Here is an 18,287-nt window from a genome sequence, read left to right on the forward strand (position 1 = left end):
AAATCAGCTCACTTTGCAAGTAAAGAAGATTTTGCCGAGTACAAAGATCGAGTGGGAGACAAATTGAAATGTGTTCAAATCAGAGACTCTGCTACAGAAGCCTTTTTTAAAAAAAGGGTTTCACATGGACGTTCAGTGTGTAACAGCAGAGAGAGTGGAGGAACAAACAGTCAGCTTTTCTGGCTGGCTTCCACGTCTCATTGATTTTACAGTTTGTGTGACAGAGGCAGAGTCTGCTCTGCTGTCCTGGCAGCGGACGGTGGGAGTGCTGCAGTCGCTGCTGCGTGGGCCGCATGGCAACACACACACACACATACACACACACACACAGGGCAAAGAGAGACGGAGAGAAAAGGGGGTGGCTCTGTCTCTTCTATATATAGGCCTCAGCAGCAGCAGCCTTAAATATTTCATCGCCTCCTCTCCTGAAATGAAGAAGGGGGGAGGCAGGGGAGGTAGAGAGAGAAGAGGAAGAGGAGGGGGGGGGCAATGAGGGGTTCAAGTGAGACTGAGAACAGCATAAAAAGGGATGTAGTCAAAAATAGGGAGCAGGGAAAGGATAAGAGGAAAAGGAAGGATGGAGGGAGGGAGGGAGGGAGGATGAAGGCACAGGAATCTAATCCCCCCCTCCTCCTTTTTTATGCAAAATAAGAACGAGGTATTTCTGAATTTCTCCAGACAACTGGTGCGTCATGGCCGATAAGAGGGTTATCTTCTTCTGTATGCATTTTTTTCAAACTCTGAATCACTATAATTTAAAGCTTCTTTGTTTGTATTTATGCATTAAAGAAAAATTGGAAAAACCCCAGCCTTGACATTATCACAAAATAATAATAATAAAAAAAATCCACTTCAGCTCTGCGCTTGAAGAATCATAATAACAAGAAAGAAAAAAAAAAAAAAAAAAAAAAAGGAGATTAATGCCAAGATAGATTTGAACAACTGTCAAAAACAAATCGCTCCTCATACAAAGTCAAGCATCCAGACGCAGCGCTGACAGGACGGGGGGTTTATTCCCAGCGGTGCTGTCGCTCTGCTTCGGCCTGGATGTCACTTTGAGCGGGATGAAGTGATGCTTTGTTGCTGCTGTAAGCTGCCCCTCTCACTGCTCTCTGCTTTTGTGCACTGTGCAGCATGTTGAAGGGGAGATAAAGGTTAAAGCCACAGCGACAGAGAGCTGCAGCATGGGAGAGAGCATACAGACACACAAACATGAGCACAGCGTGCACATGCAGAATGACTCCCGATGCATGCTCGGTGTCATGCAGCAAAACGAGAACGAGCCTTTTGTACACATTCCTGCTTTCTGTGTTTCTTCTGTAAATCGGATCTCGGTGGTTTTCATCACTGATTCGGTTTGTTGTGATTCGCTCGTTTTACTGAGCGTGTGATCTCGACTGATTGGAAAAGAGGGAAACCTCAGCGTCTTTTCCTGGATAAATAAAGGCTTGAGTTTTACTGAATTCTGTGAGACAAACATGATGTTAGAGCATCAGGGATGATATGAAAACCATCCGAGACGCTGTCGTCATTTCACAATCCTGGAAACAGATGTATATTCTTTGAGTCCATTCAGCTGAGGTCACATGGTCATAAAGAAGCATAAAGTACTTTAAATAGGTAAACCCCCCCCCCCCAGCATTTTAGAGATATTGCTTATCTAGCCTGAAGTTTTCTTTTTTAGCTTGTGTCACTGTGAAGCGGCTTCCTGAGGAGAGCAGACCGACTCCTCTCTGCTGCTCGCTGGTGAAGTTCAGACTTTTAGATATGGGAGGTGCTTGTTTTTGTTGTTGTTGTTGTTGTTAAAGGTGAGGACTGATTGGGTTCGAGTGATGGGAATACTGTTGTTAAAATGTTCCCTGTCTGAACGGGGACAGCTCGTCCTCTTCCTGCACTCGACGTCCTGCTGCCTTGCCTTCACCTGAACCAATCAGACGACGGACAGAGACGAGGTCCCGCTGTGAAAGGAAAGTCTGAAAATGTTGCGCTCCTACTTTACATGCATAAACAAGTTAAAGAGTGACAGTGATGTAGCATTCTTTGTGCTATCAGCCAGGCTATCACACACTAATGCAATACTGAACTGCTCAAAAAGCAAACACACACACACACACACACACACACACACACACACACACGTGCATATTCACACATGCTGGTGTGCCCTTTGTTCTGTCAGTGTTTCACAGTGATGGATGAGTTAGGATGCAAAGCACACGGAGGGGTCATTACACGAAGCCCGGCGGAGGCCGCTCAGTCAACAGAGCGACACCTACGGAGAAGAAAGAGCCGGATACCATCGCAGTGTGGCAGTGATGGAGCTAACACATCTCGCACACTCGCACACACACACACACACACACACACACACACACACACACACACACACACACACACACAAAGATAATCTGCCTCACACACATTCGCTGCAAGTTCTCCTTTTCTTTTCTCTCTGCAACATTCACATCTGTGACACGAGCAGACGGATCGATAAACACGGCAGACTCAACAATCAGTGATGCATCACAACAACAGCACAGGCATCAACCTCAGGAAGGTTAAAGGTCAAACCTGGTTTTGATGGAAGTGCACTATTCTGCATAATGTTTCCACATCGTACAGTCGACAATCAGTGTGTGTTTGAGAATTTCTCTTGGCTCCTTTTTGCGTTCTAACAGTTTGTTTTTTAGATTTATAAATAAAGGGTGTGCAGGGTATTCTCACTTTATAAGCTAACAGTGGTGCCATGTTAATTAGCAAACCAGATTAAGCCTCAGCATAATTTAGAGTATAAAACCATAGACTGAAAATATTCACACTCATAGCAGCTGTGATTGTGTGAATTTGTTTGCCTGTTTGGGAAGAAATAAAGAATACATTTTGGAATCAGTTCTGAGATCTGAGACATCGAATGACTTTAAATGTGTTCTAAAGATATAGATGATGAGATGTTGCTCATCCACTTCAACACAGAGCAGCAGTTAGAGAGCAGCTTAAGATACAGTATGTCTGCATTGGTGTCCTTACACAGTTGTTGCAGTCCAGTGAAAATGAAATCTGAAGTTACAGTCTGCTTTCCCACACGTGTTCGTCCACACAAAGTCAGAAGGTCTAAATAAAATCAGTTTGAGGCCAAAGCGTGAAATCAGCGAATTAAACAACAATGAGTGGAGACGACAACAACGGCTGTGTGTGGTTATTTTTAGCAGCACAGCTGGATTTATTCACTAATCCAACAGGATGAACTAAAACAAGTGCAATAGGTTTAATTAGGGACAAGAGGCACGTTTCCTTTGTGTGCTACAAGAAAGCTGAAGAGGAGACTTTTACAAACATGAGTCGAAGTACTAAGTATCCTAAACTCCGCTGCTCGTCTTCTCCCTCACTCCTGCACCAGTGACCACATCACCACCGTCCTTCATGACCTCCACCTCCCCGCTCTGCAGGACCAAGCATCGGTCCTTCCCCCCTGACGCTCCCACAGATCAGAGACTTCGGCCTCACTCCCTTTCTTCAAGAAACTCGCCTCTGCAGCATCACTGACCGACAGTGTTCTCGTCCTGTCTGTCCTTGTTTTGTTTGGCTGTTGTTCTTTGTTAAGCGTGCTTTACAGCCTCCTGCTGTTGCATAGTAAACAGACTCTGATTCAGTGGGTTTCTATGTGTGTGTGTGTGTGTGTGTGTGTGTGTGTGTGTGTGTGTGTGCATTTACTGCTGTAAGCTCTGATGAACGTTTTCCTCTCCTTGGATTCAAACATGGCATGAAGGAGGAAAGAAAAAAAAAAGGCTGAACGAAAATCGCTTTTTGTACCACACGTCCTGCAGGAGCTGGAACATGTGCCGGCAGTAAACCATGAGATATTAAACTAAAAAAAACACACAGTTAACAGCTTCTGACAGCATCTCACTTCATTACATAACAGAATAACATTTTAGGTAAAGGGGAGAGTTTAATGTCGGTGATCTGAGCACAAGTTACGAGTCATTAAAGGTGGAACAGGAAGTGTGTGTGGGTGTTTGGATCGACTGACGGTAAGCAGAGAAGACAAGCAGAGCCGCTGCTGTAAAAGTCTCCTCAAGTGAACTCAGAGAGCTCAGGAGAGATTCTCCACGTTACGATATCCTCAAATATCCATGAAAAGAAGCAAAGGAGGATGTTCTGGCTTCTAAAGGAGGTAAACAAAACGGCGAGCTTTTAGGATGAGGATTGAGTGTGTTAATACTCAAAGGGATTATTTTTGTTAGGATTTTATTTTGTAGTTTTTTTGAGAGACGTGAAGTGAAGCTCAGGAAGTCAGCCGGTCTCCGAGGACATCTCCGTCTTCTGTCTTCGTCAGCTTGGTAATAGAGTGAATGGTAGCTTTCTCAGTGTCACGACCTGACGAGAGCTTTTAGCCTCAGATTAAATGAACACAACGGTTCGAGTAAGGACAGCTGTGACTCACATCTGGATCTGGACTGTTCTGACGTCTGACGATGCCAAGGTGCTGCTTTGAAGCACGCGTACGACGATTTGAAAGTAAACGTTTGAAAAACGCCTGCAGTTCCTCGAGTGTCCACTAGAGGCTGGCTGCAGAAGCACAGGAAGTCACATACACACCCAATCAAAAAAAGTCTGTTAACGTGTTTACAGCCTGGTTAAAAAAAAAATGAAATAGGTCATCTGATGTGTCGATCACACTGCACAGTGGAACGATTTGTTTTATAACACCTCTGTTTTCATTTTATTCAGAATAAGACGCTTTGTCAGGAGGCTTAAAACCCGCCTCAGCTCCAGCTCTTTAGACTCCGGCGCCCCCTGCAGTTACAGACGGCTGACGTCACTCAATTAATATTTACAGTCTATGTTTATAGACGTGCTTCAGAGAGGCTACACAATGCAGCTAGTGGTTAATTTATCTGGTTTAAAAGGAAACGGATATCAACACACAGAGGCCAAAATTACAGGAAATAAAAAAAAAAAAAAAACATCGCACCAAATAAGTGTTTCTAATGTTAAAATGTTCAAAACTGAGATTAATATCCACTAATGTTTGGAGACATGAGCCACATGTCATATCAGTTAAAGTGAAGCACAGTAAACAGAGGAGAAAGATTGAGTTGCCCTCCGCCTTCACCCTGGTGTCGGACCTCGGGGTCATTTCAATCAGCGGACTGATATTTACAGTTTCTGAGCACATGGAAATAATGAAGGTGATACCAAAAGAACTTGAGCTCCAAACACCACTCTCTCTCTCTCTCTCTCACCTCTTGAAGTGGCTGAGCAGGGTGCCGACCAGCTCGCCGATGCGGCTCTCGTTGGCGGGGCACCATGCCCTGCAGGCACACCACCAGGTCCCGGCTGTCCTTGGTGTGGAACACGACCAGCTGGTCCTTCCCGGGAGACACGCTCACTCCGGTCACCTGAGACAAAAAGATGGAGGACGCACGATTAAACACAGATAAAGGTTGTAGAGCATACGCAGAAAACACAAACATGTAAATAGGGAGTAATGTGTGTGTGTGTTGTGTGGGGGTGAGTTAACCACACAAACAAGACAACACAGCTGCGGCGGGTGGATGCTAAATACGAGTCGGGCTCTGTTTGACGTCTCTCTCTGTTGAAGGTCAGTTTTATCAACTTAAGAACGTCAGCTCTTTTCTTTGTTAATAACACAACAACCAGTCAGGTCTATAAGGCACAGAATAAAAGATGGGCAAGCGATCCAACACCCATTAGTCTCGACTGGTGTTTTGGATTGTTCCATCCCAAGGCTCGAATCAGCCTCGCAGTAAAGATTTATGATCACGATCCCAACGGGTCGATTGATTTTCTCCGCCCAGAGCCTCCAAACAACAAACCGAAGGAGAGCAGCGGGGGCCAAGAGGGGAATCCCAGTTTTTTGCGGTTGGCTTGTTTTTGCTTAAAAGCAGAGAGACAACAGGAAGAGAGCTGATATCTGAGGAGGAGAGAGAGGGAGCTCATTACGTCCTCCATCTCTGCCTCTTTGATCCTCCCTTAAAGCTCTTCTTCTCCTTTTCTGTAAATCTCGCTTCCTTCGTCTCTTCTGTCAGCTCCTCCCTCTCGCTTTTCTTTCCTCTCTTCATTTTGTCTTTCCGCCTGTGTTTGTTGAAGAAGCAGCCACGGGGCAGGCAGTCAGGTGCATTAATATCCTCTCTCCAGACTGCGATGCTGAGACTAATTCACCATCAGGGGAGGACAGGTTGTTCCCGCCGGCTAAACATCCAGCTAGCTTGTTTAGCGCCAACATGTTGCCTGTGACTTACCAAACAAACACTTCACATAATCAGCATGAATTAAAGCCTGAAGCCGGGGGCCTCTCCGACCGAGCAATCCACCCGCAGTTAATTACAAAGAGACGATTACATTTACATTTATATTAAAGGCTTAATTGATTGGAACGCCAGTCAGTGTCCTAATGAGCTGCGTAATGATACATTCTCCTTCGTTTCCTTGTCTAATTCTTCGACTTGATTCACCAAATTAGTTTAGAAAGTTGGAAGTCGGTAAGCTGCATTTATCTGCCCGACCATCTGCTCGAGTGTTTGTCTGTCCGCGACACAAAACCTCAAGGACGATGATCCGATTCACTCGTGGATAAATACGACTGATTATGTGTTGATGACTGAAGGCCTCTTCACACTGAGGGAATGCTGGGTTTTTTTTTCCCTGCATCAAATCTTTGTCTTAATCTGTTTGAAACTATCATATCTGTCATTCTGAGGCATGTTTGATAAATCAATGTTAACCACCTGTTCAGAAGCAGAATCTGTTTTTTTTGTCTTGGTGCAAAAAACAGCTAACATGCTAAATAAGGCTAAAATAGCAACTAAATAAAATAAAATAGAATAGAAAACATAGAACAGACTTTTTATGACGGTCACAAAAATGTCAGAGATTTCAGAGTTCCAGCTCCTTTTTCTGATTTTCCTGACATTGTCTCAGGATCAATCAATCAATCAATCGATCTTGTCACAAAAGAAAAGATGGGATAAGGGGGAGATGGGAGGAGATGCAGGAAGGACTTTTCTTTTCTTCTTGTTTTAGGAGTTGAGCGTGCACAGGCTGCAGCAGAAACATCTTCTCACTTCCTGTCCGTGCGTCGACCAGACGCTTCTCTTTTATGCATCTCATGCCTCTGCTTTGCCTTTTAATTAAAACCACAACAAAAAGGTCTCACGGTGGACGTTAAATTCAAGCTGAAACGAGTTGACCCACGAGGACTGCTCGCTCACGTCTCTTTAGCATTTTAAACGCCACGATCCCCAAAAAACGGGTCTATTTCAGTGAAAGCGCTTCTGTTGCAAATCCGGACTATTGTTCAGCGATCAGACCGCCGCACAAAAGGTTTAGTCTTTGGGCTGTGATCCGCTCTGCTCTGTTGTCATGCAGCAGGTCCTCCCTGTGCCGTCTTTAGGGAACAACTTGTCGGTTATATAACACACAACACAACGGCCCTGTTAAAAAAGAGAGGGGGGGGGGGGAGCTAGGAGAGCAGCAAAGGTGGGGGCCCGGCAATTAAACGAAGATAATATGGTGAGCTAAGTGAGGCTACACGGGCGCCACTCAGCCCGTTCGTCATGTTTACCGGGGGAAAGATGGTCTCATTGGCCTTTAGATGAATGAATATTTAAACAGAAGAACTATTTCTGCTTCATCACCTTCTCTTCCTGTTTTGCATAATTTGACAGATATTTTCAGACACACTCTTTTTGTTCTTCAATATTTTCTCTCGACAACAGCTGCACATGTACGCTGTGCGTCTCATTTCATAAAGATACATTCTGTAAGGTGGCCCTGCAGCTGTGGGGGGGGGGGTGATGGGTGCAGGAAAACAAAAAACACACACCACACACACACCCGTGAGAAGAGAAGAGACAAACGGGGGAATGAGAGAGAAGAAAAAAGAAAGAAGGAAGAGCGAGCGAGCGCCTCCGGGATCACAAGCAAACCTCACCGGGAAAAAAGGGAGAGGAAGCACGAGAGAGAGAGAGAGAGAGAGAGAGAGAGAGGAGAGAGAGAGAGAGAGAGAGAGAGAGAGAGAGAGAGAGAAGAGAGGGAGAGAGAGAGAGAGAGAGAGAGAGAGAGAGAGAGAGAGAGAGAGAGCGAGAGAGAGAGAGAGAGGGAGAGAGCGAGCACACATGCCTGAACGACACCAGACATCAGCTGATCTGCCCTGCCGCTCGGTATCCATGACAACGTGTCTCCTGGGAAGTTGGCATGACAACAACGGGGAAGTGAGAAGCGGCGCGGAAGAGGGAGAGAGGGAAAACGAAGAGGAGGAGGAGGAGGAGGAAGCAGGAATATGGGGAATGTGAGAAACGAAAGGAGAGAAAGCGGGGAGATGAGTCACTGATGCACCATTTCTTCACCTGTATTTGTTTTATTTAGCGACAGAAACATTAACCAGAGCTCACTGGTGCTGCACAGGTTTTTTTCACCGGTGCACAAATCCAGCAGGAGCAGTGAATACACTTTTTGAGGGTAGCCAAGGGAACGCCGCTGTGTTAGCCTATCGATGCTAATCAACAAGGTGCTAACTGCTCTCCCCTCTGTTTGACCTCGGTGAATCGATACCGTCCTCGTCAGGCCGCCGTGGCTCTCAAGTCTACACAGCACATCTCTATCACTTCCTCCTTATCGCCCTCCCCCCCTCTCTCTCTGTCTTCTCACCCTCCATTGCACCTCAGCTCGTACAGTCACACACTGACTTTGACATTTACTGTGTGAGGCTATACGCAGCCTCCCAGAGGCTCGAGGATATTTTAAACTGTGTGTTCTATCATTTATTATGTTTGACTCAACTGTACCTACAGCACGTTGTGTTCATGGTTCGATTCAACAAAAAGCTCGACGGCCATCTTTATGATTAGACACCCGATCAGGCTGGTTATTGTTGGATGGATTGTGAGATTTGTTGCTAATAATTGAAAGCAGCTGTGTGTAACTTGTAAATAAACATGAATGAAGCCTGAGCAGCGTCCTCCACTGGTTACTAAAGGGGGGGGGGGGAGACGCTGACTCGACCTAAACTTTGCATCAACCCAACACCACGCTCCTCCTCTTCCTCCTCCTTTGTTTCTGAGGGATCAAATCCATCATGGAGGACTCATCACTGATGCTTCAGCTTCTCCTCTCCCTCAAAGCTACGCTTACGATCCGAGTCTACACCTCTGCTTCACGTGAGAACGATCTTAGCTGGTTTGAAACCTTCAACGTCAGGAGTGTGAAAACCTAAATATGAAAAACTAAAATTTTAGTTTTAGCGCGTAGCTTTAGCTTTGTGTGTACAGATGCTGTGTGAAAGCTGCAAACCAAACTATGCATCCTCCTGTCACGCTGATGGCTCGCCATGTGCCGCGTGTTAGCTTCATCTATCAGCTCAGTGTGCGTGTGTGTGTGTGTGTGTGTCTCCCTCTGTGAATGAGCAGTAACTACGCTGCTCTCTCTCTCCACCACCAATCTGCCGGACTCCATCTCCACATTTCACCTGCAGCTGCACACATCCAGACTTCAGCTGTGTCTCTCTAATTCCCTCCTGTCACTCTGTCACACTGAACACTCGGGGTGTCGTGTCGCACTCCGTCGCTGCACACAGAGCTTCAAACCCCCGCCTCAGAGATTAACACATTACACCTTCACTTCCTGTCCCATGGCAGCCTGACCTCCAAGGTCAGAGGAGACGAGAACTGTGTGAGCAGCATCATCCACACATTCTCAGATAGACACACTCTGTCTCTCTCTCTGTTTTAAGAGGATTTGACAGTCATACACCTTCAGCTGCAGAAACAAGTTTGGAAACAGCCTGATGCAGAATTCTTTCTCTTTCTTTTAACCTTTAAAATGACGACGTATTGAAAATATACGTACTGCCATTATGTCTGGATTCATCAGTGCTCGTCATATTATTGTTATATTGTTATTATGTTATTTTATGTAGAGTGACCTTGGGGTGGCTTGAAAGGTGCCAACAAACGAATAAAATGTATCATTATTATTATTATAATAGATATATATTATATTATTATAAAAACAAATAAATAAAATGTATCATTATCATTATTATTATTATTATAGATATATATCATATTATTATTATAATAAAAAACAAATAAAATGTATTATTATTATTATTATAGATATATATCATATTATTATTATAATAAAAAACAAATAACATGTATCATTATTATTATTGTTATTATTATAGATATATATCATATTATTATTATAATAAAAAACAAATAAAATGTATCATTATTATTGTTATTATTATAGATATATATTATATTATTGTTATACAAAACAAACTTTAATTTTCAGAATTTTTTTCTTGTGGTTCCAATCCTCGTCCATATAAGTAGCCATGACACGCGCACACACACAAACATGTACAATAGGCTAAACACACACACACACACTTGCCATGGAAACAGCCTCCTGTGCAGCGAGCATGTAGCCGCCTTAATGAGCCTATCACAGACTGAACATGAATTAAAAGCAGCCAATTGTGGAGCTGGATGAGATCTTTGCACATCGACAGTGAGAACGCCGTCACCTGTAGCTCAGCTTCAGCTACACATACTGATAATAACATCAGGCAGGGTTTGTCACTTTCTCTACAACACGCTCACACTGACAGGAAGTCAAAGTCGTGCACATTACAGGCTGGATGTGAAGCATAATCCTTTTAGTTCACTCAGTAATTACACTGGGCACTTCATACTTTTTATTATTAGAATAAGCTTTGAGAGCTCTCCAGTTGATATTCAGTACAGTCTGCGTATAATGAGATCGTCTTTGTAATTAATCTTTCCCCGAAGCAGCACAGTCCATACCATCGAGATAATCCCGACGTCAGATTACTGCGGCCCATTTATCCACGTCTTTAAGGTCGAGGATTAAAAACACACGTCTGTCAGATTGGTATTATTTGAGACAAAAAAAAAGCAGTATTTAATGGCTGTGATTGACACAAGCTGAAAAAGGGGCGTGTCTAGACTTTTTTTTGACCGGGGGGACCAATCAGAGTTTAAAGAGGGGAACCCGGGAACATGTGTTCGGTTTAACTCACTCTCTTTAAATGAATCTGGTTTTTGTGATCAGTCATGAATATTTGGACCTGAGAGAGTCTTTTGGGAGCAGCATTAAAATATCATGATTTATGGTGTTTCATTTTGAAGTGTGCGATACGGACTTCAGCTCAATCACTCTATCGGCTCGTTCAAGTTATCTGCTGACGTTGCAAAATCAGCCACACGTAAAAAAAAAGAAAAAAAAAAGGGATTTGCATTTCTAATGTCTCTGCTTCAGGTTCAGCTGATGTTTAAAATCTGTGTCAGGTGAGTCTCATGAGCCTCGCTCTGTGTGCAGACAGGAAGTGTTGGAGTGAAGGTGGTGTATCGTACGTTGTAGAGGGGGATGCTCTTCATGGGCTTGAACTGCTTCAGGGGGTCCATCTTGTACAGGTGGCGGTCGGTGATGAGCACGGTCCGGTCCTCCGCCTTGTGGAAACGGTTGATCTGGGAAAACACAAAGCTGCTCATCAATCACACTGCAGGAGCAGAGCTGACATCCAAAACCGCCTGCAGGGACAACGTGCATGTTGTTTGTTTGTTTGTCCAGACGGACGCACGCCGTGACTCTGTGTGCGGCGTGCCGTTAGCGGAGGATGAAAGGCCTTAAAACGGACTCCTACCTTCCGCACGTTGCAGGAGAATAAAACTCTCATGAATTTGTCTTTCCGCTGCAGCTCGCTGGAAACAAGTGTGAATGATGAAGCGGAGTCGGGGCTGTCTCGCTTCTGAAGGAGAGAGAGAGAGAGAGAAAAAAAAACAACTGAGAAAACTTTTCAGGACAGTTCGTCCGTCTTAAGCTTACTGTCCCTGCAGGAGTCACGTCACACGTTGGAGACACAGGACTCTGCTCTGGAAGAAGGTTCCCTCTGCTTTCATTGTTCATGTGTCTCTTCCTGAATGTTGAATATTCAGAAGCTTCAAGAACGGCCTCGAAACATTTTCTTAAATTGACGCTTTTTTAAAGAGACGGTGAAGAAGACAGGACAAGTTTGTTATCTTGTTTTAATTTAGCTCTCTTGAGGTATCTTACTGTTTGTCCCCCCCCCCCCCCACCTAACTGCCGGACCACCTACTCACCAGGTAGTTTCCTTCCCAGGCCCTTTGTAGTCCTAAATCGGGCCTCTGGCCCTTCAGAGCCTCCAGGCAGGCTACCTTGGCCCTCACCTGCAGGGCCTCTTCTGGAGACAGACCTTTGATCAGCGTCCACGCCCACCACCTGCAGGCAAACACATCAAAACACACACACACACACACACACACACACACACACACACACACACACACACACACACACACACACACACACACACACACACACACACACACACACACACACACACACACACACACACACACACACACACACACACACACACACACACACACAGAAAAACAGTCAGCAGAGGAAATCGAATTCCTTTCATGATTTGACTGCACGAGACCTCGGTGGGTCCGTCTGCAGGAGCTGCAGCCGACCCCGAGCTGTGCTCTGCTTATCCGCCCGCTCACGCACAGATCCTGACGGCCGACATCTTTCTGTAGGACAGAGATTTTCTCGCTGCGCTCACCTTCAAATGAGGAAAAAAAAAAGACACAGACGATAGAAACACTAAGTGATGAGTCTCTGACGAGGAAGGAAAAAATCAATGCCCAGTGTGAGCAGGAGGACGCTCCTTCAAATGGACTCATCTGGATGGAGAATCCCACTCCAGGCCATACGCTCCCTCCTGTGTTTGCTTTCTCATCCACTATTTATCCCAGCCAATTAGAGGACAGACATTTAAAGTCTGTACTTTTGAGCACATTTGAACATCAGGAGCCTTGTTTTCTAAACCTTCAGATCAGGTGCAGAGGAGTTCAATCTAATTGATTAATGATTTGTATACCTGTTGTAGATGCTCCTGAGAGCCTCCTCAAACTTTCTCAGGACTTTGGGAGGCGCGGGCCACTTCACGTGTCGGCCGTAATCCTTCATGGAGCGCACGTTTCTGAAGCGCCGGTTCACCTCCTTGATGTACGTCTTCACCTTGTAGCGCCGGTACGCCCGCAGGATGACCAGGGCCGCTTTCATCCGCCGGTAACGCATCCGGGCGAGGGTGCCCCTCCACACCTGGAGGCAAAGGACGAGACGGAGAACACGGATGAGACCGGGACACTTTGAGGATTCTGAGTGGGAGCTTTCACTCGAAAACTTAAAGATCGACTCCTTTATGGTTAGAAAAAGACGTAAAAGGTGTGAAATAAGAGGACAGCACTTTAATCTGCTGGACATGTTTCACCAGCACTGATGGATCAGGGAGCATTTAGAGCGGCTGTACAGACATGTTAAGGCCTTAACAGAGCGCTGATTAATAGCCGGCTATAAAAAAAGTAAAACCTCTGCGTGCGTTGAAGAATTACGAGGAGTGAAAGCACATAAATGTCGCTGTAATAACTAATATGTTAAAGTGTATTTCCGTCTGCCACGCTGTCATTTTCTCAATTTACACTCCTGTTTCTCAGCACTCATCATGTAAACACGTGTTTCACGCCTGTTATTCTTATAAATCCGGGTTTGTTGCGTCTGAATAAATTTGGATTCACACCAAAACGAGGTCTTAAAAACGCCCCTGAAGCCAGCCTGTAACCAAACGTAGGCTGAGTGGCTATCAGGCCCTTTGAAACATGAATAATAAATGGAAGTGGGACCCAGGGGAGCCATAAGTCCTGATCCCAGACCTCCATAAAACCCCCCACCATATGCTGCCCCTCTTACTGTATTCTGGCTCTCCCTCACATGCACGACGTCTTCATTATTTACATGATTGTACGCTCGTGTTTTACCTCATAATCAGTGCATTTAGAGCCACAGAGCAATAAACAGGTTAAAGATAATGATGCTCACTCCTGTATATTCAATCCAAGCAGGGAGCAGAATAATCACAGAGAACAATTTAATCTTTCAGAGAGCGGGGGAGGCCGAGGGCTCGGGAAAAGGATTTCTTACATTTTGCATATTAAAAGTGTGGAGGATTCAGTTTCCACCTGATGAGACTCGATGCTGCAGTAATTGGTAGAGAAGAAAAGAAGTCATGCAGCAGATTCATTCATGTGATCATTGGTTGCATGGAGCCACATCGACGACTGTGGTTAAGAAACCTGCCATGTTTATTAAAAAAAAAAAAAAAGAGCTGTTTGAGAGTCCTTTGCCTCAGAGTTTAAGTCCCAGGTCTGTTAATCTGAGATCAGGTGAGACAGTGAAGAAATCTGTCCCACTGTCCGATCATAAGAGAGAAGAGACTCTTCCAGAAGAACAAAGAAAAGGAGAGAGATTTTAACAAGGAACATAGATTGTCTTAAATCTATTTTAAATATCTTATCTGACAAAGACAAACACATCTTAAAGAAGAAGCGTTCTGATTCTGTGTGTTTGAAGGAACCGGCAGCAGGTTTAAAAATAGCTCCCGTCTTGCTGAGTTACTGTAAGTCTCAAATGTTCCTTCTGCATTTAAAGGGCAGCAGACGACCTTCTTCCCCCGATGCCTCCACCGCGCTCTGCCTCTGATACATAATGGATGAGAGTGAGAAAACAGCAGCGGCTACATATGCATCCATAATCGACCCGTCCCACGGGCGTAGCCTAGCATGGCCCGGGTGTCCATGCTAGGCTATGGCTCCTTTTCTGTGTGGACAGAGGCGTAGGTCACAGTCGAACCCGGGCCATGTATACATGGCGTATAGATGGGGGCGTGACCAACAGGAAGTCACCTCTTTGGTTGTGTTTCCAGAAAAGATGACCTCAAAGATTTCCGGTTGCATCTCACCGTCGTTTTGATTTTCTCCCAGGTTTTTGTCCTCGGCCTTAAAGCTTTGTTGGGCTTTGATGCTGCTGACCCTATAACACTTGTATACTCTGCAACTGATTAAATTAGAAGCTGAATGATTCATTAAAAAAACAGACGATTACAGAACGATGGATGGAATAAAAATCCTGGAAGAATTCGACCAATCAGAAATATCCTGCACTGCAAATCCCACCCCCAATTACTTTGAAAAAATCTCTCATGCAGGGACTTTTTGGGGTCACAAATGTCCATTGGACATAATTTAGACCTTTGTGTCCACGCTGAGAGTGAACCCACTTCCTGTCTGAAAACTGTGCAGTCATCAAATTCAAACCTCTTCAGGTGAGTGAAAAAAACCACCGTAGCAGTTTGTGTTGAACTCCAATAAAAGTGCCTGTGACTCTTAAATCTGATCTATTCTTTTATTAACATGCAGCTTTAGAGTCATTTTTACCATGTTAGTTTCTGAAATGCATTTCCTCCTGAAGCCTGTGAGGAAGTCAGCTGAGGTGATTCATAGTTTTAACCGATCGGCTCGTGTTGCAGAACATGAGACGAACGCTGAGCAGCACTATCAATAATCTCAATCTGCAACAGGAAGGGAAGGTGAAGGAGGAAATACCAGCCGGCCAATAACAATAATCACATGCTGCAGATGTAACTGGGACATGAGGACCGGATGAATCTACAAAGACAAGACGAGAGGACTCGCTTGAATCACCGATAACAACACTGGTATTTATCATTCAGGTTCACCTATAACGTCTAACTCCCCCTCCATCTTATCTAATCCCTTAAAATATCACACTAATTAAATGTGATTATGACTGAAGATCCTTTAATTGTAAAAAAACCCATCAGCCTCAAACCGTCCCAGCACACATGAAACACTAAATAACTAAACTGAAAATGTGGCCATGTTGGATTTCGGCTGAGATGTTGCCGGCGTGACGTCCACATGGCGCCTTCGTGTCTTTGCCAGATCAGCGACTGTGTTTGTCTTTGCTACAAATCAGTAATTACATGGTGAGGCTCTTAGGCAGGAGGGGGCGGAGCCAAGAGGAGATAAAAAAAAAAGACCATAAAGCGACAATGAATCACATGAAATGTCTCCACTGTCTTCATTAAGGTGTGTGACAGGTGGGAAGTGGTGAGGGGTTAGAATTATGATGGAGCCAATCAGCCGCCCACACACACACACACACACACACACATACACACGCTGTAAACAGGTTTTCCAGGCTGGCTGTGATGACGCCGTGGATGACACTCGGGGGGGAATGTGGATAAATCAGGCCAATAACAAGGCCCTCGTCCTCTTCAGTCCAATAAAGCCATCTGATCATCCTTTCAGAGACTCTGCCATCATGGAGCCCGCCCTCTCCACCAACCCAACCCGGGATTTACGAGCTCATCAAAGCCAGATTGAAAAGGGGGGGGGGGGGTCTTACATAGCAACAAAGTGGGACAGATTGCTGTTTTTTTTTTTTTTTGTCTTTTTATACGAGGGGCCGGCTGGTTTGAAAAGCTCACTGGGTAAAAGAGCATTCCCCAATCAAACATGTGCCAGCGCAACTAGTGCAAGCTGGAAGGTGACTGTGGAGATGATGAGCACGAGCAGACGGGCTCCGATGAACACGTTCACATTAAAGCTGGGAGGTCAAAAACACCAAGAGACTACCAACGGCTTCATCCTCGACAGACGACTCCAGAATGACTTGTTGGTTTAACTTTTTATAGGACAACAATGCTGGATGAATGAATAACCAACCAATGGGAACCAATGGGAAGGAAGCTGGCTCTGGAGCTTCATTGAGATTACGTTTTCGTCAATCGAATCGATCATGCAAACATGTTTCAGCAAATTCTTTTTATTAAATGATCGGAGAGAAAAAAAAAAACCTCCTTAAGAGAACGGATGTATGCATAAACATGACATTAAATGCATGATGTATTTTTTTTTTTTTTTGATTTCACAGCAGCTTTCATATAAAAAAGGTCTTTAATCTAACTGCAGGTTTGAAAAGGTTCAACAACAACAAAAACCCCCCCCCCACAAAAGACCCTTCACCTCGCTGTCAGTTACACCTAAATTCCAACATGGAAAAAGACAGATTGTGTGTGTGTGTGTGTGTGTGGAGGGAGGGGGGGTGTCTGTGCCATTGACACACTTGACTGCAACCCGCTGCTGAACGCCTGACTTTCCACGTCCTCTGGGGATATTGGGCCAGTTTTTCCAGTGACATGCTCGATGCACATGGTAGGCAGGAGGGGGGGGGGAGGAGGGGTGGATTAAAAGTGTGTGACACAATTTGGTGAGGCTGCAACGTGCTCTGACCGCGCGCTGCCGCAGAGGCACACCAGGCCAAGGATCAGGCCGGCAGCCATTAGCATAAATCAATAAAGAGCATCAATGAGCCGCACACTGACTGTGACTCTCCTTCCTTCAATCAAGCTCCCGGTGCCATCAAAAGCTCCAGCTCTGCAGTAATGTACAGGACAGCGATGTGGAAGCAATGAGTTCAAACGGATCGCTAACACTACGGTCTAATTAGAGGGGACAGGAATGGAGATGTGATCGAATGCCTCTGGATGGCTCATCCATCAATTAGATCTGACCGGCTGCATAGATCGGAGGAATTTTGCCACCGGTCAGCAGCATGTGCTTAAAGTAATTATTATTATAATCATTATTTAAACATATTGAAAGCTGGACTCAGGCTTTCTTAATGCTCCAGCTTCACATGAAGCGACGTGAAGCTGAAAGAAGGGTCGGAAATGTTGTGTTGCTTTATGCACATAGAAAAGAAAACGTATCTCTGTGCGTCATAACTAAAGTCTCAGCACCTAAATAAGAGACGTGCGTGTGTTTGCAGGGTTTTTCCAGCCAAGCTCAAAGACTCTTTGTTCAGATATTGTGAAGTGTGCGGCAGCTGATCGAGCTAATACCACAAACACACGACGCGGCGGCTTTAAATCAGAGGTGTCCAAACTGAAAAGGCTTGCGAAAAGAAAACCTTTAATAAAAAGGAAATCAAACACTTCTTATTTCTCTGAATCAAGGACGACACATTGTTCATGTTTCTGTAAAAGCTTGCTGTACTTAGCTCAGGTCATTAGATGGTTAAACAACAGCCTGCGTCTTTGCAAAAACTGTGCATAGGTTTATTTTTATAGATGACAAAGAAAATTGGAAAAAAGTTACGGAAAAAAAAAAAGACACATTTTACTGAACATGAACATTTTCAGCTATTGCTAACATGAAAAAAAAAAAAGGAAAAAAAGCCATATGCCGATCTGACCGAGGGCTGCAAAATAAAATAAAAACCCTCAAGGGCCACAAATGAACCAGGGGCCGTACTTTGCTTTAAAACGATCTTTTTCA

At 44.8% G+C, this 18,287-nt stretch overlaps 1 protein-coding gene across 1 annotated transcript in view; it reads right to left on the reverse strand.

Moving 5' to 3' along the window:
* Positions 1 to 18,287, reverse strand: part of myo1d (myosin 1D) — an 83,606-nt gene that overhangs the window by 21,975 nt on the left and 43,344 nt on the right. Inside the window, 6 exon segments of the mRNA XM_079334018.1 lie at positions 5,247 to 5,305; positions 5,307 to 5,402; positions 11,409 to 11,522; positions 11,699 to 11,803; positions 12,156 to 12,294; positions 12,965 to 13,188. Of these exon segments, the coding sequence (XP_079190144.1) occupies positions 5,247 to 5,305; positions 5,307 to 5,402; positions 11,409 to 11,522; positions 11,699 to 11,803; positions 12,156 to 12,294; positions 12,965 to 13,188 (737 nt within the window).

Source organism: Symphodus melops, assembly GCF_947650265.1.
Source record: "Symphodus melops genome assembly, chromosome: 21".
Taxonomy (NCBI): domain Eukaryota; kingdom Metazoa; phylum Chordata; class Actinopteri; order Labriformes; family Labridae; genus Symphodus; species Symphodus melops.